We start from the raw sequence: 22,765 nt of genomic DNA, 5'->3' as shown, positions 1-22,765 counted from the left end.
CCACGAGAGAACTTGGCAGAGAAAAGGAGCTAAAGGTTAGTTCATCTGAACAATCTCAAATTAACACATGCCACCTGCCTGCTCCTGGTCCCCCCTCCCCCAGTCAGATTTGAATCAGCTCTTCTGAAGCCTAGAAGTGCTTTCCAGTAACCCACTTTATCAAGAGCAAAAATAATTCCTATGGGAATAAACTGCTAAAGCAACCATGATTTTTGCCAGTCAAAACTACTGGGCCAAATTCTGCAAGTCCTCCATCTGTATTCTGTTCAATTACTGCTGGCATCAAAGCAAATAATTTTGCTTGAGTAAAAGGATAGTGATGGCTGGCTGCTGGACTGAGTGAGTGTGTCTGGATCTGTTTACTACTTGACTGCGAGAGGACCAGCAACACTTCTCTGTCACATCAATGAGCAAGGAGCCATGACTTGTGTTTGCCAAGTGAAAAAATCACACCAAATGAATAGACAGAAGGACCCAAAATCACAGCTGAGCTGACAGACAAGAATTAGAGAAATAAACAGGACTGCATGACTCGTTTGTAAGATTTACATTTTAAGAAGAGGGTCTGGCAGTGTTTTTAAGAATGTTAGGAGACTTGGAAGGACATGTGTTTTTGTCTGTGTTCACCGTACTCTAGAAAGCTCCCACCAGTCTTTCTCCTCCTTTAGTGCTGCCTGTGAGGATGGCTCTGAGGGTAAGAAGAGCAAGCCCCAGATGGCAGCAGGTTGGTGGGGACAGCCTGGCAGAAAAGGAGCTTTCGTGGAGCCCTGAGAAGCAGCCTTACTTACTCCAGCAGAAGTACAGGGTAGGGCTTCTTTTGTTTGGAACAGTGAGGGTAGGTAGGGACAGTCCATGGGAAATTTAATCTGAAATAATAGAAGAGAGAGGGGGAAAAACAGCAGCATAAGGCTGAAAACGTTAGTAAACTGTAGTAATGCCCTACTCCAAGTGTCTTTATCTGACGGTGGGCTTAGATTACAGCAGGACAGACTTCCCATCCCTCCTTTGATGCTGTTCTCTATATGAAGGGAGTTTGGATTCCCCAAAGGATCTTAGTATACTTAGTAGCTTTCTCAACTTTGTAAGGAAAAAGTTGTAACTTAGTTGATTTATTAAATATATGCTTTGAATGCTAGAATTGCAAACTTCCTAGGTTTCTAGGGTGTCCTTTCTTATTTTGTTTACTGAGCTTTCTAAGGGATGAGCTAATTATGTTACAGCCAGTTCAAAGCAGCAGCATGTATGCCCTGTGCAGCTCTTAAACATTTGCTAAAAGGTATAACAGGTGGCTAGGTGGCAGGTGGTCATAAATAATCTTTTACTGTATTAAGTTAGGATTCAAACACGCAGATAAATTGTCCTCTGACTTCTTTCTGTCTTCTTCTGTGAAGATGGTGTCTGTGGGTTTTTCTGAGGGCAGTGCTGGTGGGCTTCGTGACATTGTGCTGAACACTGAAGCAAGCAAGATAATTTCCACAATTGTTATCTGAATGAAAATGAGGTTTTGTTGGACCTTCCGCCAACCACCTTTTGTTCATTGTGGCTTCCCTATTCTGTATTTTCCCCTCCATGAGCCCCATTTCACCAGCCCACAACTTTGTCATAGGTGTGAATGTCAAGTGGCTTTAAAAATGAATCAGAACACAATTTCTGTAACCCTTAGGCATCCGATTCTCTCCATCTCTGTACTTGCCCTCTAAAATGCTCTCTGTAATTACTTGGTATGGGCTAAATTGGACTAATTACTAACAAATAAGTGTAAAGTGAATTACTGGAACTTACTCAGTTCCTCAGCCAGATTTCAGACTTCTCACATATTTTTCCTTACTTATAACAGCTAATACGTTTAGTACCTCATCCCACACCATATTAGCATCAATGCCAAGATTTGTGGGGGTTTCCAAAAGTACTCATTTGTCATTTGGTCTCAAATTAGACCAGAATGCAAACTTAATAAAAACAAGTTTTATTCCATTTTCCAGGAAATTAGTCTTTGTAATTTATTTAATTTTCAAGCCTTTAATGATATTTTATATTAAAGGTTATGTTATCTACAAATATTATATTAAATTATAAAAACACAATAAAAATTTAAAGGTAAATATTATTTTAAAATTTAAATATGAAATGCAAATATAGACAGATGAAACAATTAAACCTTTCAGGATTTCTTCAGGATTTACTATTCATATTGTCAACCCAGTAGTTTGCCAAGGTAAGCATGAATTTGCAAAATGTTTTGGTCTACCTGAGACTACTTGTTTTAATTTCAGCAAAATCTCAACCATAAGTGTCATCTTCAGTTGTACAAGCAGGATCCTTTACTGAAGTGAAATAATATAATGATGTGGCTTCAAGGAGCTGTTTTGGTTTATTCAATGAGCATGGATTTACTCCAAAAGGCTCTGGAGGCTCAGAGAGCTCGAACCCCATTTTTCCATCTAATTAGCAATGGCCAGTATGATAGATACACCCCTCATCACACAATGTAGTTACAGCTGGATAGCTATGAACCCCATGTAGTCATTAATTCCCAGAGAATACAAGCAGAGATGTAGGGTTGAATGGGGCCCGTGTTTGTTCAGAGACTTCCTTGCTGCCTAGTGATTTACATTTTCAAGTAGTTTAGTGTGCACTTGGTGAGTATGCTGTTTCTTGCTGTATTTGGTGCCCTGTTTAGTCACTTGCTGGAGGTTTGTTCTGTCACTTATGAACGGGTTTAAGAGTGAGTGTGGCACTGTCCTGGGTTGCAGTGTATTCTATTACCATCTCCATCAGCTGTTGAAATCAGGTGGGGCAGTGTTTCCTTGCCTCCTCCCCCCAGACTATCTTTCTGTTAATTGCCCATCATTGTCCTGCCACCTGACTCAGAGATAACTCCCTCCGGACTATCTTCTGTTAATGAGCCTAATCAACACTTTGCCTCATGACTCATTACCCCATTGTGAGATGCTCCACCCAGAGGGAGGAACCAAGCATCCCATCGTGGATATAAGCTGAGGCTGAACACCAGAGACACCGGCTTCCCACTGGATTTCCAGAGGACAGGAGCTACACAGCCACCACTGGACTTCCTGAGGAAGAGCAGACTGTTTTACTACAGGATCACTGCTTCAGAGGACTGCAGCCACCATTCTACCAGACTGCTACCACCACCCTGCCTAACAGGGTGTCAGGTTGTACCTTGACTCTGTCAGTTTGACAGTGTTTTCTTTTACCTTTTTTTTTCCCCTTTTCTTTAATTTCCATTAAATTGTTATTCTGACTTGGTGCCTCCCACTGGTTTGTTTTCAAACTAGTACATAATTTGGCGCCCAATGTGGGGCTTGCTCTGAGAAAAGGTCAGAATTACAATTTTGTATAAATAGAAATCTATTCACCATGGTGCTCAGCTGGTCTGCATGGGTACTGTATCTTGCTCTCTATATTTTTCCTCACATGGGGAACTACCTGCCTGTTGTATTACTCCTGTTAAAACCAGGGAATGGTATGAGAATTGCTTTATTGGTTTATTATGTCTATAGCATAATAACCTGCGAGGCGATGAATACCATTCGGAATATATACTCAATTTTGTTTGGCTGTCCTAGTCTGGGCTCCTATGTCTGGGACCTCTTCAACAATCACAGCCAGCCCCTGGTGGGAGGAGTAGAGAGTGGTTTCTTCCAGCCTTTCAGGCCAGGCACAGCAGTTTTTGAAAAAATTGAGTTCCCTCTGGATGTTAAGGATGGTATAATCTTCTTGTCAGTTCTCTTCTCTTTTTTCTCTATGGCCTGCATTGTGTACACCATGCTTAGAAACAAAACACTACTTAGTATGGTGCAACGTCTGCTTGAGGAGGAGGTAAAAAGGAGCAAAGCAGCAAATACCATGTCTACACAGACTGTCACACAGAAAGGAGCCAAAAGCAAAGCAACCGCATCCATCTCTACGCAGACCGTCACAGAGGAGAAAGGAACCAAAAGCAAAGCAACCGCATCCATCTCTACGCAGACCGTCACAGAGGAGAAAGGAACCAAAAGCAAAGCAACCGCATCCATTTCCACGCAGACCGTCACAGAGGAGAAAGGAACCAAGAGCAAAGCAACCGCATCCATTTCCACGCAGACCGTCACAGAGGAGAAAGGAACCAAGAGCAAAGCGACCGCATCCATTTCTACGCAGACCGTCACAGAGGAGAAAGGAACCAAGAGCAAAGCGACCGCATCCATTTCTACGCAGACCGTCACAGAGGAGAAAGGAACCAAGAGCAAAGCGACCGCATCCATCTCTACGCAGACCGACACAGAGGAGAAAGGAACCAAACAAAAAGCAACAGTGTCCATCTCTACACAGACTGTCACAGAGGAGAAAGGAACCAAATGTAAAACAACAGCGTCCATGTCTACGCAGACTGACTCAGAGGAGAAAGGAACCAAAAGCACTGTCAGCGTCCCCATGCAAACCATCACTGAACCAGAACAGCCTAAACCGATTGCAGTTGCCCCCGTGCAGAAGAAGAAATCAAAAAGCAAATCAGTCCGCATAGCGACTGACGAGGATGCAGCAGGACCTTCGCACCCAGCAGAAGAGGCAGAGCCAGAGATCATCACTCGGTCGCTATCCCTGGGTGAGCTGCGAGACCTGCGGAGGGAATTCACCCGCCAGACGAACGAGTCTATCCTGACCTGGCTGCTCCGCATCTGGGACGCTGCAGCCAATGACACCGTTCTGGACGGAAGTGAGGCCAGACAACTGGGATCTCTGTCCCGGGATGTGGTCATTGACCAGGGGATCGGGAGAACCCAAGAAACCCTCAGCCTCTGGCGGCGACTGCTTACAAGTGTAAGGGATAGGTACCTTTGTAAAGAAGACCTCCAGGTGCACCAAGGAAAATGGAGCACAATGGAACAAGGTATCCGGTGCCTGAGGGAATTGGCTGTGCTGGAGATCATTTTCTCAGAAGATGAGAGATTTCCTAAGAGCCCAGATGGTGTCCAGTGCACGTCACAGATGTGGTTGAGGTTCGCACGCCTTGGACCAGAGATATACTCCCGTTATCTGGCAACGCTGCAATGGAGGGAAGGCGAGGACAGGGTGGGCGTCTTGGTGAACAAACTGAGGATTTACGAGGACACCGTCACAGCCCCGTTTCGCACCCATGTCTCATCTGTGGAAACAAGTCTTTCGGCTGAGCAAGTCCGGAGCTTGATTGAAGAAGGCCATCAGAAACTGAAAAAGGAACTTAAGGAAGAGATTTACCACATCCCACCAGAACCAACAAGAGTCTCTGCCATTAGGAGCCGGCGACCCCCAACCAGGGAGAGAGGATACACCCCACGAGGTAACCTCTGGTTTTTCCTTCAGGAACATGGAGAAGACATGAGTAAGTGGGATGGAAAACCCACCTCCTCCTTAGCAGCTCGGGTACGTGAACTAAAAAGAGGGACAACTACCACAAGAAGCGCATCTAGAGTCAACATTGCTCCGGTCTCCTGCACACAGAACTCCAGACGGTACCGGAATGATAATATGACCGATCCTCTTGAAGGGACCTCAGGAACGTATTCACCGGAAGGGAGCAACATGCAACATGACCAGGAATAGAGGGGCCCTGCCTCTAGCCAGGTAGAGGAAAGGGAGAATAGGGTCTTTTGGACTGTGTGGGTCCGATGGCCTGGCACATCTGACCCACAAAGATACACGGCTTTGGTTGACACCGGTGCTCAATGTACTCTGATGCCATCAAGGTATGTGGGAGCAGAACCCATTTCCATTTCTGGGGTGACAGGAGGATCCCAGCAGCTGACTGTACTGGAAGCTGAAGTGAGTTTAACTGGGAACGAGTGGCAGAAACACCCCATCGTGACTGGCCCGGAGGCCCCGTGCATTCTCGGCATAGACTATCTCAGAAATGGATATTTCAAGGACCCAAAAGGACATCGTTGGGTTTTTGGGATAGCTGCTGTGGAGACAGAAGATATCAGACAACTGAGTACATTGCCTGGCCTCTCAGATGACCCCTCTGCCGTGGGACTGCTAAGAGTTGCAGAGCAACAGGTGCCAATCGCCACCGCAACAGTGCACCGCCGGCAATACCGCACCAACAGAGACTCTGTGGTTCCCATCCATGAGATGATTCGCAAACTGGAGAGCCAAGGGGTGGTCAGCAAGGCCCATTCACCTTTCAACAGCCCTATATGGCCAGTGCGTAAGTCCAGTGGAGAATGGAGGCTGACGGTGGACTACCGTGGCCTGAATGAGGTCACGCCACCATTGAGCGCCGCTGTGCCGGACATGTTGGAACTTCAGTACGAGCTGGAGTCCAAAGCAGCGAAGTGGTACACCACTATTGACATTGCCAATGCCTTCTTCTCCATTCCTTTGGCAGCAGAATGCAGGCCCCAGTTTGCTTTTACCTGGAAGGGTGTGCAATACACCTGGAACCGACTGCCCCAGGGGTGGAAGCACAGTCCCACCATTTGCCACGGACTGATCCAGACTGCATTGGAAAAGGGTGAGGCTCCAGAACATCTGCAATACATTGATGACATCATCGTGTGGGGAAACACAGCAAAGGAAGTGTTTGAGAAAGGAGAGAAAATCATCCAGATTCTCCTGGAAGCTGGCTTTGCCATCAAAAGGAGCAAAGTCAAGGGACCTGCCCAAGAGATCCAGTTCCTGGGAGTAAAGTGGCAAGATGGACGACGTCAGATTCCCACCGAGGTCATCAATAAGATCACTGCGATGTCTCCACCGACCAGCAAGAAGGAAACACAAGCTTTCCTAGGCGCCATAGGTTTCTGGAGGATGCACATTCCCGAGTACAGCCAGATCGTGAGCCCTCTCTACCTGGTTACCCGCAAGAAGAATGATTTCCACTGGGGCCCTGAACAGCAGCAAGCCTTCGCCCAGATCAAACAGGAAATCGCTCATGCGGTAGCCCTTGGCCCAGTCAGGACAGGACCAGAGGTGAAGAACGTGCTATACTCTGCAGCCGGGAACAATGGTCTGTCCTGGAGCCTCTGGCAGAAGGTGCCTGGTGAGACTCGTGGCCGACCACTGGGATTCTGGAGCCGAAGCTACAGAGGGTCTGAAGCCAACTACACTCCCACAGAGAAGGAAATCTTGGCAGCCTATGAAGGAGTCCAAGCTGCCTCAGAGGTAATTGGCACTGAAGCACAGTTGCTTCTGGCACCCCGACTACCGGTGCTGGGTTGGATGTTCAAGGGAAAGGTTCCTTCCACGCATCACGCCACCGACACCACATGGAGCAAGTGGATCGCCCTCATCACACAGCGTGCCCGTATTGGAAACCCGAATCACCCTGGGATTCTAGAAATTATAACAAACTGGCCTGAAGGTGAGACTTTTGGATTATCCTCTGAAGAAGAGGAAGAGCAAGTGACTCGTGCTGAGGAAGCCCCACCATATAATGAGCTACCGGAGACTGAAAGACGTTATGCCCTCTTCACTGATGGTTCCTGCCGAATTGTAGGCGCTAATCGAAAGTGGAAAGCTGCAGTATGGAGCCCCACACGACGAGTTGCACAAGCTACCGACGGACAAGGTGGATCGAGTCAGGTTGCAGAGCTTAAAGCCGTCCAGCTGACTTTGGATATTGCTGAACGAGAGAAGTGGCCAAGGCTCTATCTCTACACCGACTCATGGATGGTAGCTAATGCTCTGTGGGGATGGCTGGATCGCTGGAGAAAGGCCAACTGGCAGCGCAGAGGGAAACCCATCTGGGCCGCTGAGATTTGGCAGGACATCGCTGCCCGAGTAGAGAAGCTGACCGTGAAGGTTCGACACGTGGATGCGCACGTACCCAAGAGTCGGGCTAATGAAGAACATCGCAACAACGAGCAGGTGGACCGAGCTGCCAAGGTGAAAGTATCACAGGTGGATCTGGACTGGCAGCACAAGGGAGAATTATTCCTAGCTCGTTGGGCCCATGATGCCTCTGGTCATCAGGGGAGAGATGCAACATACCGATGGGCCCGTGACCGAGGGCTGGACCTTTCCATGGACAGCATCTCACAGGTCATCCACAGTTGTGAGACCTGTGCTGCAATCAAACAGGCCAAGCGGGTGAAGCCTCTGTGGTATGGTGGACGATGGTCAAAGTACAGGTATGGTGAAGCCTGGCAAGTTGACTACATCACCCTTCCCCAAACCCGCCAAGGCAAGCACTACGTGTTGACCATGGTTGAAGCAACCACTGGATGGCTGGAGACCTACCCTGTGCCTCATGCTACAGCCCGGAACACCATCCTGGGCCTGGAAAAGCAAGTCCTGTGGAGACATGGCACCCCTGACAGGATCGAGTCGGACAACGGGACTCATTTTAAGAACAGCCTCATCAACACCTGGGCCAGAGAACATGGTATCGAATGGATATATCATATTCCTTATCATGCACCAGCTGCTGGAAAAGTTGAACGCTGCAATGGACTACTTAAAACTACCCTAAAGGCACTTGGTGGGGGGACCTTCAAAAATTGGGAAGTGAACTTAGCAAAGGCCACCTGGATAGTCAATACCCGAGGGTCCATCAATCGAGCTGGTCCTGCCGAGTCTGAACCCTTGCACACAGTGGATGGAGATAGAGTCCCTGTGGTACACCTGAGAGGTATTTTAGGAAAGACTGTTTGGATTAATCCCACCTCAGGCAAAGGCAAACCCATCCGTGGGATTGTCTTTGCTCAAGGACCTGGTTGCACTTGGTGGGTAATGCAGAAAGATGGGGAAACCCGTTGTGTACCACAAGGAGACCTAATCTTAGGTGAGAACGGTGTGTAGATTTCACTGTGTATATATATATATATATATATACATGTATGTGTGTTTTAGAGTTTAAGAAGGTATTGATTTGGGATAATGTAGATGGTAATAGAATAAGGGGTGGATAATGTCCTGGGTTGCAGTGTATTCTATTACCATCTCCATCAGCTGTTGAAATCAGGTGGGGCAGTGTTTCCTTGCCTCCTCCCCCCAGACTATCTTTCTGTTAATTGCCCATCATTGTCCTGCCACCTGACTCAGAGATAACTCCCTCCGGACTATCTTCTGTTAATGAGCCTAATCAACACTTTGCCTCATGACTCATTACCCCATTGTGAGATGCTCCACCCAGAGGGAGGAACCAAGCATCCCATCGTGGATATAAGCTGAGGCTGAACACCAGAGACACCGGCTTCCCACTGGATTTCCAGAGGACAGGAGCTACACAGCCACCACTGGACTTCCTGAGGAAGAGCAGACTGTTTTACTACAGGATCACTGCTTCAGAGGACTGCAGCCACCATTCTACCAGACTGCTACCACCACCCTGCCTAACAGGGTGTCAGGTTGTACCTTGACTCTGTCAGTTTGACAGTGTTTTCTTTTACCTTTTTTTTTCCCCTTTTCTTTAATTTCCATTAAATTGTTATTCTGACTTGGTGCCTCCCACTGGTTTGTTTTCAAACTAGTACAGGCACTCAGAGTGCAGTTGGGATTGGGTAAAATTTAGGAATGTGCATGGCCTTGGGAGTTGGCTTGGGGGAGGGATCATGGCCCTGAGAGTACATTAGAGGAAGCCTTTGTATCTGGGCCAGAAAGTGGGCATGGAGTGCTAATGGAGCTTTATGAATCCCTCTGGAAGATTATGTGATCTTGGGACGAGTATCGGGGTGGTGGGCATGGTCTTTGGAAAAAGTGCAGGCTTTGATGCATTTGTCTAGCTCTCTGTGTATGTTGGGACTGACATATACTGCTCTGCTGGAAGGTCTTTTTTGACCTTTCATTTGATATTTCCATGGCAACTTGCTCCCACTGGAGAGCAGTCCTCACATAGTTCTTGTGGTGTGCTGGGTAGAAGGAAGTGAGGCCAGGCAGCCATTGCACTTCTGATTTCTAATCCAAGATTCACTGTGAACGCTTTAATGGGACCTTTTGAATACATTTGTCATCACACATTCCATACAAAATCAGACAGCAATATTAACTGTTCATACATTGAGCATAACTATATTTATATACAGCATGACTACATATAATTATAGTAGTGCAATACATGGAGTTGGTGTTGCTGCAGGCAACTGTGAACTAATCTGGGAGGTCTCATGTACAGAAAATAGCTGGAGAAGTGTTGGTGAAAGGGAAACTAAGCTAAAGGATAAAAGTGCCTGGCAAAAAGCATTGTTTGTGCTTAGAAAACAAGTATGTTTGTGGAGCAGCACTAAGTACTGCTGGTAGGAACATCCCCAAATGTTCTCCCAAGGACATGACCACAGACCGATATTTACATAGAATGAAATCTGTGCTCCTTTTTCTCCAAGTGTATAAACTGCAGAGGTTTTAGTTTTGGTGCTGACTTCCAGTATTGTACAGCACCTATAACTTCTGTATGCACAGCAGCTCAGCTCCAAAAGGGAAGGTTAGTTTTGCTTAAGAGAGGTATCCAGAAATGGAAGCCATCCCCTCCTCTCCCTGGGGTGCAGTTTTGAAAAGAATGAAGTGTAACTGTCAGAAGACCGACAGCTTTGTTCCGAGTGCTTGGGAAGTAATGGTGATCCTAGGCATTATTCCTCTCTTCCACATACTGGTGTGTTCTGCAGAGGGAATGCACTGTGGCAGAGATGATAGTCTGGGCAGCTCTTCCCAAGAAACTCAGAGTATCAAGCATGTTCTCAGCTCATGCTGCAGGAATCAGCCTTCTAAGAGAAACTGGAAAATGACATGAGCACCAAGATCCACACCTATAATTTCTTTTCGCTCCTTTTTTCCTCCTGTCATTCACTTTTCTATTTTTTTTTTTTTTTTTGGTCTTTTCATCCTCTGCCTCCCACACTCCCACTACTGTCCTTCCCTCTGTTGTTCCCTCTCCATTTCTTCCATTTCTTCTTTTCATGGCAGGACCAATCCATCTCCCCTCTTTTTACTCCTTGCAATTATTTTCTTCTTAAAAGATATCGCTGCCTGCTGTGCCTTGAACACTAGCTTTTTAGAAAAAACCAAACTTGCCTCCAACAGCAAATTCCTTGAAAAGTCTCCTAGGTATGTTTTTTCTTGTCTCTTTTTCACTTAATTTTTGGCAAAATCTCTCTTCTTTAGCATGTTAGTCAACAGAACTATTAGCTACCTTGGTTACTCTTCTAAGCCTTGTCACCTCTGCATAGCCCTGCTACTTAGCAACAAAAAAATCCCAGGGTATTTTTCTACAGACTTTCTGCTGCACCTCTCTCTCCCCATATGAGAATGTTTATAGTGAATTATCCCTCCCCAAAATTAGAATTATTTGGCTCTGAAAAGCTAGTAACAATGCTGCAAACAAGGCAGATCATATATAGAACTTCTCTTCAGGAAAACGCTGTGAACAAGCAGCAGCAAAAACGGTGGCAGCAACCTGAGTTACTCAGTAACCTCAGAGTGCATGGGTCACTTCACAAAAAGTTAAAGGTGTCCTCTGGTTTGGCTTTCCCCTGTTGTGTAATTGTGAATTTCTTGTGCTTTAATCTAAGTCTATACAAAATGGTTTTTTCCCTGTTTGTTATTGTGCACATCATGTGTGCATAATCACATGTGCACCTTCAGCAGCAGGTGTGGTCTGTGGATTTGAGGCTGTATCACCACTGTAAATAGCAGGCAACAGCGGTCTTATGGTATTAACTGTACAAACCCAGGAGTAAGACTTCTTTATAGAAATCACTTGTACTCATTTGTCTTGAATGCTGTTCTTGTTTCCAAACCCCCAAAATTTTATGTATCCTCACACCTATAACACATTTAGCAGTAAGATAAGGTTCCAACAAAAAGGTGAGATACATTGTCAGAAAGCTTGACAGACTGATAAATGAGGTTACTAGAAGATTAAATCTATGTAGATTAGAAAACGGTAAATAAGAGGTGAAATACAAGTATTCAAGGCAAAAAGGGAAAGACTGTATCTGAAACTGGCTTGGGCATCTTCATAAAATGTCATGAACCCATGCAGCTCGTTACCATAAGGCATCAGTGACATTAAAAGACATTATATATGACTTCCAGGTGTCACAGTTACAGGAGAGAAAATAAGTGATTTCTTAAGGCACAGGAACTCTCCTTGCATTAAGTTGGAAGCCCACCACTGAGATGAATCTTTCATTAGGCAAGTTATGCTGTAGCTGCTTTCAACAGAATTTCTTACTTGTTTTGATCAGAGGAATCAGCTCTGTCTGAGAATAAATTCTAAGCTCACCAGACTGCAGGTGCAACGTAGTTGGGAATTCCTATCTTCCTATTGGACTGGAAATTTGAGTCTCACCATGTGTACAGTGACTGTGGTGTGAGTTTCACTGCTGGTGACTTCTATGTTAAGGCAGAAAAGAAAGTGGTGAAAATGAGCCTCATTTCATTGAGTTTATGTACTATTGTTCATTTTTCAGATTCTGGTTTTGGCAAAAAAAGGGAGATGGAGTAGTGGTCACTGTAGAAGATTTATACGTAGAAGATTTAAATTCTGGTGACAAAGAACTATGTCTTTCCTGTCCATTATCTGTTAGTACCTCCTACACGAAGGCATTTCCTGTTCAAATCCTGTTGTGGCTGAAGTTCTCTGAAATAAGTCTTATTTTGGCCCGTTTTAATTTAACTACTTCTCTGCTTACTACATTTTGAATGTTGTACATAAAGAGCCCCACGGAAGCACAGAATGGCACTTTGTGCCCAACAGACTACTGACAAGATCACACATCAAAGGAAAGCCCAGTTTTATTAATGGAAATGGGAATAAGGTACCCCAATCCTAATGGCTGTGTATGCCAGTGGTTACTCTCCCTGGTACCTTTAGAAGCATCTCTAGGAGAGTTACCACACATCCCTTCTGCGGGGTGGAGCTTGTCCAAAGTTTTATGCTTTCTCCTGGCTCTGGGGAGCCCTGGCTGGTAGCACAGCATGCTTGGGCTGGCTGAGAGAAAGCACGGGAGATGTGTTCTCTCCTGCAGAACATAACCATCACCACGAGCCACCTCGTGAATCCTGCTTTTGAATAGGGGCTCTGTTAGGCAGCCACAGGGAAGTCTACGGTCTTCACAAACACATTTTAAGAGTTTGCAAATATATTTATGTAATTCTAGACTGTCATCTGAAGTCCTGAGAGCTCTTAAATGGTTTTTGAGATGGAAAATCCCCCTCAGCTGTAGTTCTAGTAAAACCTGTAGCTGCAACCACAAAGCTTCTTCCAAGGTTTTCTGAGTGATAGCTGTATCTTATGGCTCTAGTTTAAAAGACTGAATTTACACATTTTTGTAACTTTCATTCACTACAGGTAGTCACAATAGGGAGGAATCAACCAGTCTGAGTTTGAAGAGTGAAGTTTACCCCAGGTATTTTTCTCCAACTGGATGATTTTTCATTTTAGAAGTTAAATCTGAGCCCATATGCCTTAGAGGAAGCTTTTTATAATCATATAATGAACTGTATCCAGTAAGTAATTACCACTTCACTTTTTTCTAGCATAATAAAAATCTTGAAATGGAGATCTGCAATATTTTGCCAAATTAGTTGCTTAACTCACTTGGTGTTATTACAAAAGGTCCTTCTGAGCAGAGAAGGTCTCCCTCATGAGAGATACTGATGCTAGAAGGCCTTAATAAATCAAACCTGAACCAGACAGCACCTCATGAAAAGCACCCCAAGGACAGTACCAGGTGAATTGGCAACTCATAGCATGGCAATTCTTGTTCAGGGTTTATTTATAGGCAGGTATTTTGACCCTGGAGGCTGGTGGGAGCCCTGACAGTCATTTTCTTCTCACATTGCACAGAGAGGCACTGGGCAATTATCACTTGAGGGGTTTTGTGTGAGTCAATGTTGTTCCACTGGGAAATACCAGAGTAACTTGCTAAGGGCTTCAGAGCAGTGGGCATGTCAGAGCTGACAACACAGCGGATGTTAGAGAGCAGAGGGTGGGAAACAAGTAGGTATTTTCCCCACTGAGAAGCCTATAAAAACCTTGTCTGGAAGATGTCTTCACTCGTGTGCATTCATGTTCTTATGCACTCTTACCATCACTCTTTTCAACACCAATCTTTCAGAGATACTCCAAGTCTTAGTGCTTAGCCTTATAACAATAATGGTTCTTGAGAAAACTGTAGCCTCAGAGTGCAACCAAAAGGCTCAGAAACCCAGAGGGATCAAAAGAGTTATCAGCTTTGTTTCAGGTGTTACAGTTTCTAAATAGCTTTTGAGGTGTTTTTTTTTCTTTAATTTTTAAGGACTTAATGTAAGAAATATTTAATATGATACATAATAATCAGCCCAAATCGAGTTAAAGAAAATGCACAAAAATGAACAGTAAACCATTAGGAGAGCAGGACACGAGCTTGTATTTTTGGAGTCCTTTTCTTGTGCCTTGGTGACAGGACCAGCCACTTCCTTTGCATAACAAACATAATTTCTATATAATAAGAGGTCTTGATACTCTTATTCCAAGCCACACAGATGGAAAGAAAAACCAAAACTTTTCCAGGAAGGAGCCTGCTGTGCAACCCCATTTTTCTGTTGCTCCTTTTGAGGATCTGAGTAGAGGCTATATGCTGGCCTTGAACCAGAATATGCTCTGCAAATATCTCAAATGAGCCTCACGAAGTTAAAAGGTTCATTTAAATTGCAATTCCATACTTGGTTTTGGGATAGTTATTTACTGTTTCATACAACAGTAAATGGGAGGGAAGGTAAACCATTACATAACAGTAGAATATTTTTTAAATCTTCTGTGCAGTGTCTGTAGGAGTTGTCTTGGTAGGTCTCTTCCCTTCTCAGATCTTCTAACCAAACTAAAAGTTGTGGGTGGATAGATAGCAAGAGGTGGTAAAAGACAGACAGAAATAGCTCTCAGCATGAGAAAGGGCCATCATGGCCATGCACACCCACAGGCAGTAAGGGCAGTCAGAGGTGCCCTTGGAACAGGCCAGGTATCACTGCAGGAAGGCCCTTAGAATTCCTGCTCCCTGGGATGTGCAACTGTGATGCTGCTGATCACAGAACCCTCTGTAGAGAGTTTTATGATGCTGTACAAATCACAGCCAGCTAAACTTTGTGTTCTGAATTACACTGACAAGAATTTGCTGACTAGTAATTTCAGATGTTTTCAGTTTGTTTGTTCCTACATCTTTGCTAGCAGAAGAGTATGGTTGAGGGCTTCCAGGTTTATGGCGCTTCTTTTAAGCTTCTGTTTCCCAGAGTGATGAGAAGCTTTGCACACATGCAGTGCAGAGATGAAAACTCAAGGGAGCTGCTATAAGACTATGATTTATGAAGGGCTTAATGGCAGCTACCTCATACAACTTTCTCCTGAAATGACTCCTTGTCACCCCTTTTCTATTTTTACCCTCTATCTTTTCCCTCACCTTTTCCTGTACTCGCTTGCCATAGAATTTGAATTAGCATCTTCTGTAGAAAATCTCAATAGTTTGGGTTAAGTAATCAATTAATTTTAAATTTAGAATATAAGGTTTAGCTTTCCAAAATGCATGCACTGCATTTTTCCACAGGAATGAGGGAAGAAAATATTTGTGTTTGCTAAATTAACATGTCTTACTTCTCATATCATGCACCACTATTTGGCAAAACAGCATCACTGATGTACACAGGTACCCAGTCTTCCTCCATTTTCTTCTTCCCATGAAGGGTCTTGAGCAATCTGTTAAAATAGGTGATCTGCTGATGAAAACCTCCAGCATAAAGCAAAGCACAAAAGGTAGTCAGAAGTTATGCAAAAAACCAAGCCAAAACAAAACTAAAAATCTCCAAAAATCAAGGAATATCCTTAACTAGGTAGGGACTAGGTATTGAATGATGCATTAGCAGTTTCCAGGAAAGCTGATGGTCATTGTAAACCTTTAAGTTTCCAGTTCCTTAATTATAATTAGGTAGTGAAAAGAATACAGCAGCAGCTATGTAAAGGTATTGCCCAGGGAGAATTACTGCTTTTGGGTAAAAAAGCCAGCATGCCCAAAGGGGTGGGGAATTGCCCAGTCTGCCTCTGTTGAAGTGACTTACACAGGCTGGGGGTTTGTCCACTGTGCTCTCTGCTGCCTTCTCCCTGTGGCAAAGATCCAAACAGAGTGCATCTCTTAAGTCTCTGTGGAAACTCAGTGGTGTGGGACAGGAAAGAAATGGTTGATTTGTTTCAAGTATTGATGCACACTGGTCTGCCCATTTGTATTTGGAGAGTCCTTTCTGGCAAAGCGGTGCACAGGTATTACAGAAGGAGTCAAAGAAAATCGATGTTCATATTATAGGCTGCAATCCAGCCAAGGTTGAGTAAGAAGGGAAATGGGGACCTTGAGTCCTCTGCTCTCTACCTCACTTGGAGAAGAAATGTTGGGCAGCCAGGAGCTGGGAGAACATCAGTCCAACCACAGCCCTAAATCTTCTGATGTACCTTAGTCCCCACCCTAATTTTTTTGTGGGTTTTTAAAGTATGTTTTGCTGTTTTGTAGGTCTTTCCTAAGGATGTTGGAAAGACCAAGACTATGGTTCTTACTTGCCTCCAACACAAAAGCAGCACTCTGGTTCTTCACCTTGCACTTTCCTTTTGTGCTTGCATGTATGAAGAGAAGGTTTAATCATGTTTTCCATTCTTTCTTTTGAGAGCCTTAGAGGAAAGTGCTAGGGAGAAACAGTGCTATTACAGATAAGCTTCCATATTATCCACAGCTAGAGTTGACAAAGATAGCACACAAGTGGGACCACAGCAAGGACTGGGGTAAGGAACAGTCAGGGAAAGATAGGGAAGTTCCTGGGGTTTAATGTCAGAGTAGGAAGAGATATCGCGAGCCCCAATCACCAATAGTAATTAACTCTCAAGAACTGTACAAGGATCTCTACAGATCTTGCAAGGTATAGCAATCAAGGAGTAATTGTTAAGTAGGATGATTCACTCTTAAAAATTATTAATCATTCTATGAATTTTGATGAGGATGAACAGATACAAAGTGTTAATTGTTATGTGATGGTTATTATAGTCTCAGGTTGTGATAGTTCTAATTAAAAAAAAAAAATTCACTTTATCAAGATTCATTCCAGGATATGATACTATTAAGTATGAGCATAGGCATTAAGATTCTGCCTGCAAAAAGCATGTTAAATAGTTCTGGTCCTGGATGAATTTGATCTGTCAAAGTTGATGGTATTTATCTGAGAGCATTTACCATAGAAATGCTTTCATAGGGGATCTGGTTTTGTAGCCTACAGATACTCTGGTGATGCTGAAGGGAACAGAAGTGTTTCTGTTGTCTATAATATGTGGATCTGGGGCCTTGAGATCAGCAATTCAAAGTTAATGAACACAGTTTATATAATGCCATATTTCAGTGATATCTTGTTGTCAACATTTCTTTCTACCTGTAAAGCTATTCTTACAAAGTTTGTAGCAACAGCTATTTTTCCCTAGTCTTGTTGATAGTGAGAACTTCAGTAAGGAAGCATAATTCCCTATAACAGAGGTTAGTAGCCTGCCTTGGTCTGTTCTCTAGTGTAACACATACAGTCATCCTTCCTTTCCCTGCCTCAGCAATAGCACTACTTAAAAACCTGTCCTGGATAGTAAAAGCTAAACCGGTTTCCCCACGCAGGACTGAACTCCGGCAAAATGTGAGCCGTGGGAGAAAAATTCTGTCTAAAGTCTTGACCAAAGCAGGGAACTGTAAAGACTGGCTTTTAGAGTAATGTAATCTTATTTCTGTGGTGTAGTTTGGAAGTGCTGTAGTTCCAGGAGTATCACTAAGAGGTGTTATGTAGGATAAAAAGCCCATAGGTTGGCAACAGTGCAGGCTCCATCCATGTGGTAATATGAGAGGAACTTGATTCCAGAAGCATCTCTGCCTGTACCTCTCCTCTACCTCAAGATCCTCAAATGCCATCTTTTCTCTCTCTGAGCAGAGAGCTCTTCCATTTCTGCCTCTGATAATGTGGGGATCACCTGAGCATGGTATGAACTTTGTTCTATAATTACTCAAACTTTTGAAGAGATATTGTCTGAGGTGTGAGCTTTACAGCTGAAATATGGTGTAGAAAGCTTGGAATTCGGCTATTCCAAAGCAATCTGAGTCATGAGTTAGCAATAGTGTCAGCTCTAGCTAACTCGCCCTTAGGTTCTCAGATTTGTGCTGTCATCTTGGGACCTGTTTCAGCAGTATCCATCTGCATTACAATCAAGCAAACAAACTTGCCATTTGATTCAGGTTTTTAGTAACTTTATTAAAATCCAAAGCCTGCTGTTAGTAGCATGTATCAGTTTTATGATGATAAGACATTTATATGTACATAGTTTTCTAGGGCAGGGAGTTCCCATGAGTTTGTGAAATACAGATTCCATTCCAGACATGGATTGTTCTTATTCAGAGAAAAGCAATGGAAAAAGCAAACCAATTGTTTCAGGTTTGTCTCACGTGAGGGTGAGTAACTAACTTACACAGCACCTTCTTAAAACCAGCACTCAATGCAGAATGCTCTGCTCTCCATCAGGATGGAGGCCTACACTCTTCCAGCTCTGTGGGAGGTCGTCTTCACTACACTCTGTAAAACTATCAGTCATTCCCTGTTAAAGGCCATCCTGGTCAGGACAGCAAGGGTGAGATGATATCTACATTCAGTTGTAAATAAATATTAGCAAACATTTCAGAAAAATCTAGACTAATAGAGTACAACCATAAAATGAAGAAGTCTGCAGACATTCAAACAGTGATGAATAGATTCTGGTGAGTTTGTTTTTGTTCCAAGACTTTATTGCCACTTAATAAATAAGAAACAAAAGCAGGTAGTAAGGTTTTCTTCCTTGTTATCGGCAGCACTGATGATGATTCCAGATAGTTGGCCTTAGATACTTGGATTATCTGCGTTTGGCAGCCCGTCTTTCATCTATTCTCCTCATAGCAGTCTGCACCCATTGCTGATTAGCACCTACACAGATCCTGATACCTTTTGCAGTGATAAACCTATAGGAAAAAGGAAAGCAAACCAGGTGGGTGTTAAATTCCGTTGCTAAACCTGGATCTGCTGGTTTTGGTTTTGATGTAGAACATGAGGAAAAATATGGTAAAACAATATCAAATGCTGGAGTTTGTAGGTTTTAGTTGGAATAACAACAGTTAGAAACATTCTTTCCCTCTTTATGGCAGACATGGTCATGTACATATTTGCTGATGTTAAGATAACCGAGCATACCTGCTATTCTGGGATTTTATTTTAAATCATGAGGAACATTAGTCTCCCAGAAGCAGAGCCCAGATTTGATAAAGACACATGCTTGTGAGTTCAAACAACCAAACACAGCTCCTAGCAGTCCTCAGAGCTACCCCACATCCTTTTCACGTGGACTTTCCCCTTGACTCAGTTCATGCATGGGGCCTCTGACTTCTCCACCCTTGCTGAGATGTTTGCCCACTCACTGGGCACAAAGATGTGACTGGTCAGTGAGCTTCCTGCCATTATTCATGAGCAGCACATATCTCCCAACTTTCTGAGGTCCCCTCCTCTCCCCTCACTCCTTTGGCTGCCAGCTGACTCCTTGATGGAAGAACTGGAAGGGTGACCTGAACTAGCCAGATTTAGTGAGTTAGGCCATGACTTGAATTCTGATGCCCGTTCCCTATTTGATGATACTGTTGCTTGCATAGGTAAGTGTGAAGGTGAAGGGTGCATTGGGTACTTACATGATGGCATCTATTGGTACTTGTTGCTTTTCATAGCTTATGAGATTTCGGATGTTCAGTTGCCTTGGAGACAGAGTTGCACAACTGTATCTGCGCATGGACTGACTACTAGCGCTTCCTAGAAAGGAAAAATAGATAAATGAAAAAGGAATAAATATTTTATGGATATTTAGCCATAATTGCTTAATAAACTAAGAATTCCAAAAGATTTCTGATTGTGCTTAGACCATGAGTGTCCCATGATATACAGCCACAATACCAGTTATACCAGAGAGCTTCAGATATTTTCTGTAATGCATCTCACCATCACTAAAGTGTTGTCTATCTCTAGGGAGTCACTGCTTCCACAGCAAAAAAGCTGTTTGATATCATTCATAATTAGGTCTGCATCATCTGCAAGTAAGTACCCATGTGGAGGTAGTGCTTAGAACTGGAACATTATTGGGTGGATTTCCACATATCATTTGAAAATGGATCAGTAATTCCTCCTACTTTCCAAGTGAAGAAAAGGAAAGCAAGGCTACTTCTCTCGCATTCAAAAGTAGCATTAACAAACATTGTTGACAGAAAGGGAGAGATATCTGCCAGAAGAATCAGTGCTTATATCCTTTGGCTATAACTGATTTCATAGGCAGTGGAGTCCTACTTAATCCTTGCTTTCCTTCAAGATTTTGATACAATTCAGAGAAATGTACTGGTCATTAAAAAAGAGGATCCCAATATTGGTATAAAATTTTCTGGGCACTCGTTTTCTTACATGGTGATAACTTAAAATGGGAGCTCATTTAGGTGAGATGAAGCGTAGGCATACATTAGTTAAGCCTCCACTTGCTAGTTTCTGGTTTTGTCCCATTCATGAAAGACAAGTTTGGGAAAGCATGTGGGGGACAAACAGAACGCTGCTGCACTCTGTGGTTTATTTATAAAGAATTTATAGAGCTACTGGCTTGAGTAAAGTCCGAGAGCTGTTCTGGTGCACCTTGTTAAATATGAAACCTGCTGCACATAGTCTCACTATGTGTGAGCTGTTCTTTGTTTGAAATAATTGGAATAGCTGAGACAAACACACATCAGTCTTGGAGAAGTTGTGGGATAGCCAGTGCACAGGTACTGGCAGAGCTGCTAATTCCTGAGATTTTGTTTGCCTGAAGCAATAGCTCTCCTGCTCTTGCTTTAGTCGTGAGTATCACAATGTAGTATTTTATATGATTCATTTCACATTTCTTCCTGCCTCAGACTGGTTTTCAAAATGTGGCATTAAAAGAGCTCAAAGACAGCCAAGCAATCCTTACTAGTCCTGGAAATATTTCCTCTGCTACTACACAATCTTTGGGGAATGGATGCAGAGAATAGCAGCAGAGCTTCTCTAAGCCTGGGAACAAACCCCAACTGCTCTGCACCTATAGCTACCCTTTTTTCCCAGGTGTATTTGGTTTCTTTATCATTCTTTCTAGCTCTTTTTCCTTTCTCTTGTAGACAATCTCGGTGTGCTTTTTCAGACTTGGTGATACTTATGACCAATTACACAGCCTGGAGAATGACACTGGCAACTGGCAGTGCGTGATACGGGGCCACTGCTGCCAGGATGAAGAGCAGCGTCACCGATCCAAATTGGGGAATGTAGTGGGATGGAGTTGGAGAGGCAGTGGGTCAGCATAAAGGCTGTGCAGCTTCATAGTCTTGTAAATGCTTAGCAGGTCTCAGGTTTTGGTGTGGTTTTGTGAGGATACCTTTTCTCTGTGTTTCTGAGTGCATTTTTGTGGGTTTGCATATGGCTTGCGTATCAGTGCTTTGTGTGAAATCTAATTGTGATGAGGTGGTGTGTGCTAATGGGTCTATGTTCATGTTTCTCCACGATACATGGAGCCTAATTCAAAAGTCAGTGAGCTAAACACCACTATAGACAAACTTATTTAAAGCATGGCCAATAAACATGGCTCATCCCAGTGCTCATAACTGGTCTCAAGGATGTTCGATTGCATGACTCAGTGAAAAGAGAGAAGGTATTGTATAAATCTGTTACTCTCCTTCTTAGTTATGGTTCATAATTTCCCTGTCTGCTCTAAATGGTTTATTGAGAAACAAGCAAATGAACAATATGGGATACAGAACTGGAAGAACTTTTTGAAATGGGGACATTAGAGGGATGAAGGCTATATAGTTAGAGAAAGACAAACAACAAACAATACAAAAGAATTCATATAAAAGTAATCTATCTGGAAAAAGAGAGAATGTACATCTTATTCAAGAAATATTTTTCATGAGATGTTATTAACCTATAGTACACCCAGGTATATGGCATCAGTGAGACTAAAAGACATTGTGCCTTCAAGATTTTATGATTTTGAGAGAGAGAATATTGCACAGAAACCCTTTAAAGTGCTCCCAGGCACAGAATCTCTCCCTGCATTAAAGCAGAAACCAACCACTGTCTGGCAGGACATCAGATGAAATCCCCCATGAAGCTGCCATTCTTGCAGTTTTCATCTGGATTTCTTGTGAGCTTTATCTTATAAATCAGCTCTTTGAATGCTGCTCATGAGACCACAGGTGCAATGTGGAGCTATTCCTCTCAAGTTGCAAACTTACCTTTAACTGTGTGCACAGTGAAGATGCCAAGCCAGAAGAGGAGCAGGATTGCTGCAGTGTGGAGCTTCATTGCTGTGGCTTCTGGGCCAAGGCAGAGCAGAAATTGTCTATGGTCAGCCCCCTTCCACAGGGTTTATATACTCATTCAGGGGTGAGTTAGTGTCTTCACGTTCATGGTATCATGGAGGGCCTGACTATAAGTGGAAAATTTGAGTGGCAGTACTTTTTCTGGTGACAGAGAACCGCCTCCTGTCCCCCACCAGTCCTTCACTAGCCCTCCTCAGAAGGCTTTTCCTGCTCAAACCCAGTGTGGTTGCACACGCTGCTGTGCTGTGAGTTGGGTTTATTTCAAGCTGCAAAAAGTGAGAGCTCTTGTGCTGTAGTGGAAATCTGTAAGAAGTGTTCCTGTTGTTTCACACTTCAATTTTGAGACCTTTAGCTAAGCCACAATGCAGAGACACAGAGTGACATTCAGAATTACTTTGCTGACCAGTGGACCACTGGAAAGGGGAATTGTG

At 43.7% G+C, this 22,765-nt stretch overlaps 1 protein-coding gene across 1 annotated transcript; it reads right to left on the bottom strand.

The window, feature by feature from the left end:
• Window positions 1–18,489: 18,489 nt before the first annotated feature.
• Window positions 18,490–22,469, bottom strand: LOC125322189 (lymphotactin-like). Its single transcript, XM_048295819.1, has 3 exons — window positions 22,248–22,469; window positions 19,659–19,776; window positions 18,490–18,941 (listed from the first exon to the last, which is right to left on the bottom strand). The coding sequence occupies exons 1-3, from the start codon at window positions 22,315–22,317 to the stop codon at window positions 18,836–18,838; spliced, it is 294 nt and encodes a 97-aa protein (XP_048151776.1). The 5' UTR covers window positions 22,318–22,469; the 3' UTR covers window positions 18,490–18,835.
• Between the last annotated feature and the right edge of the window lie 296 nt (window positions 22,470–22,765).

The sequence above is a fragment of the Corvus hawaiiensis genome, chromosome 2 (genome assembly GCF_020740725.1).
Source record: "Corvus hawaiiensis isolate bCorHaw1 chromosome 2, bCorHaw1.pri.cur, whole genome shotgun sequence".
NCBI classification, from domain to species: Eukaryota; Metazoa; Chordata; class Aves; order Passeriformes; family Corvidae; genus Corvus; species Corvus hawaiiensis.
Note: the sequence above shows the minus strand (reverse complement) of the source record. Positions and strands in the feature narration are given on the sequence as shown.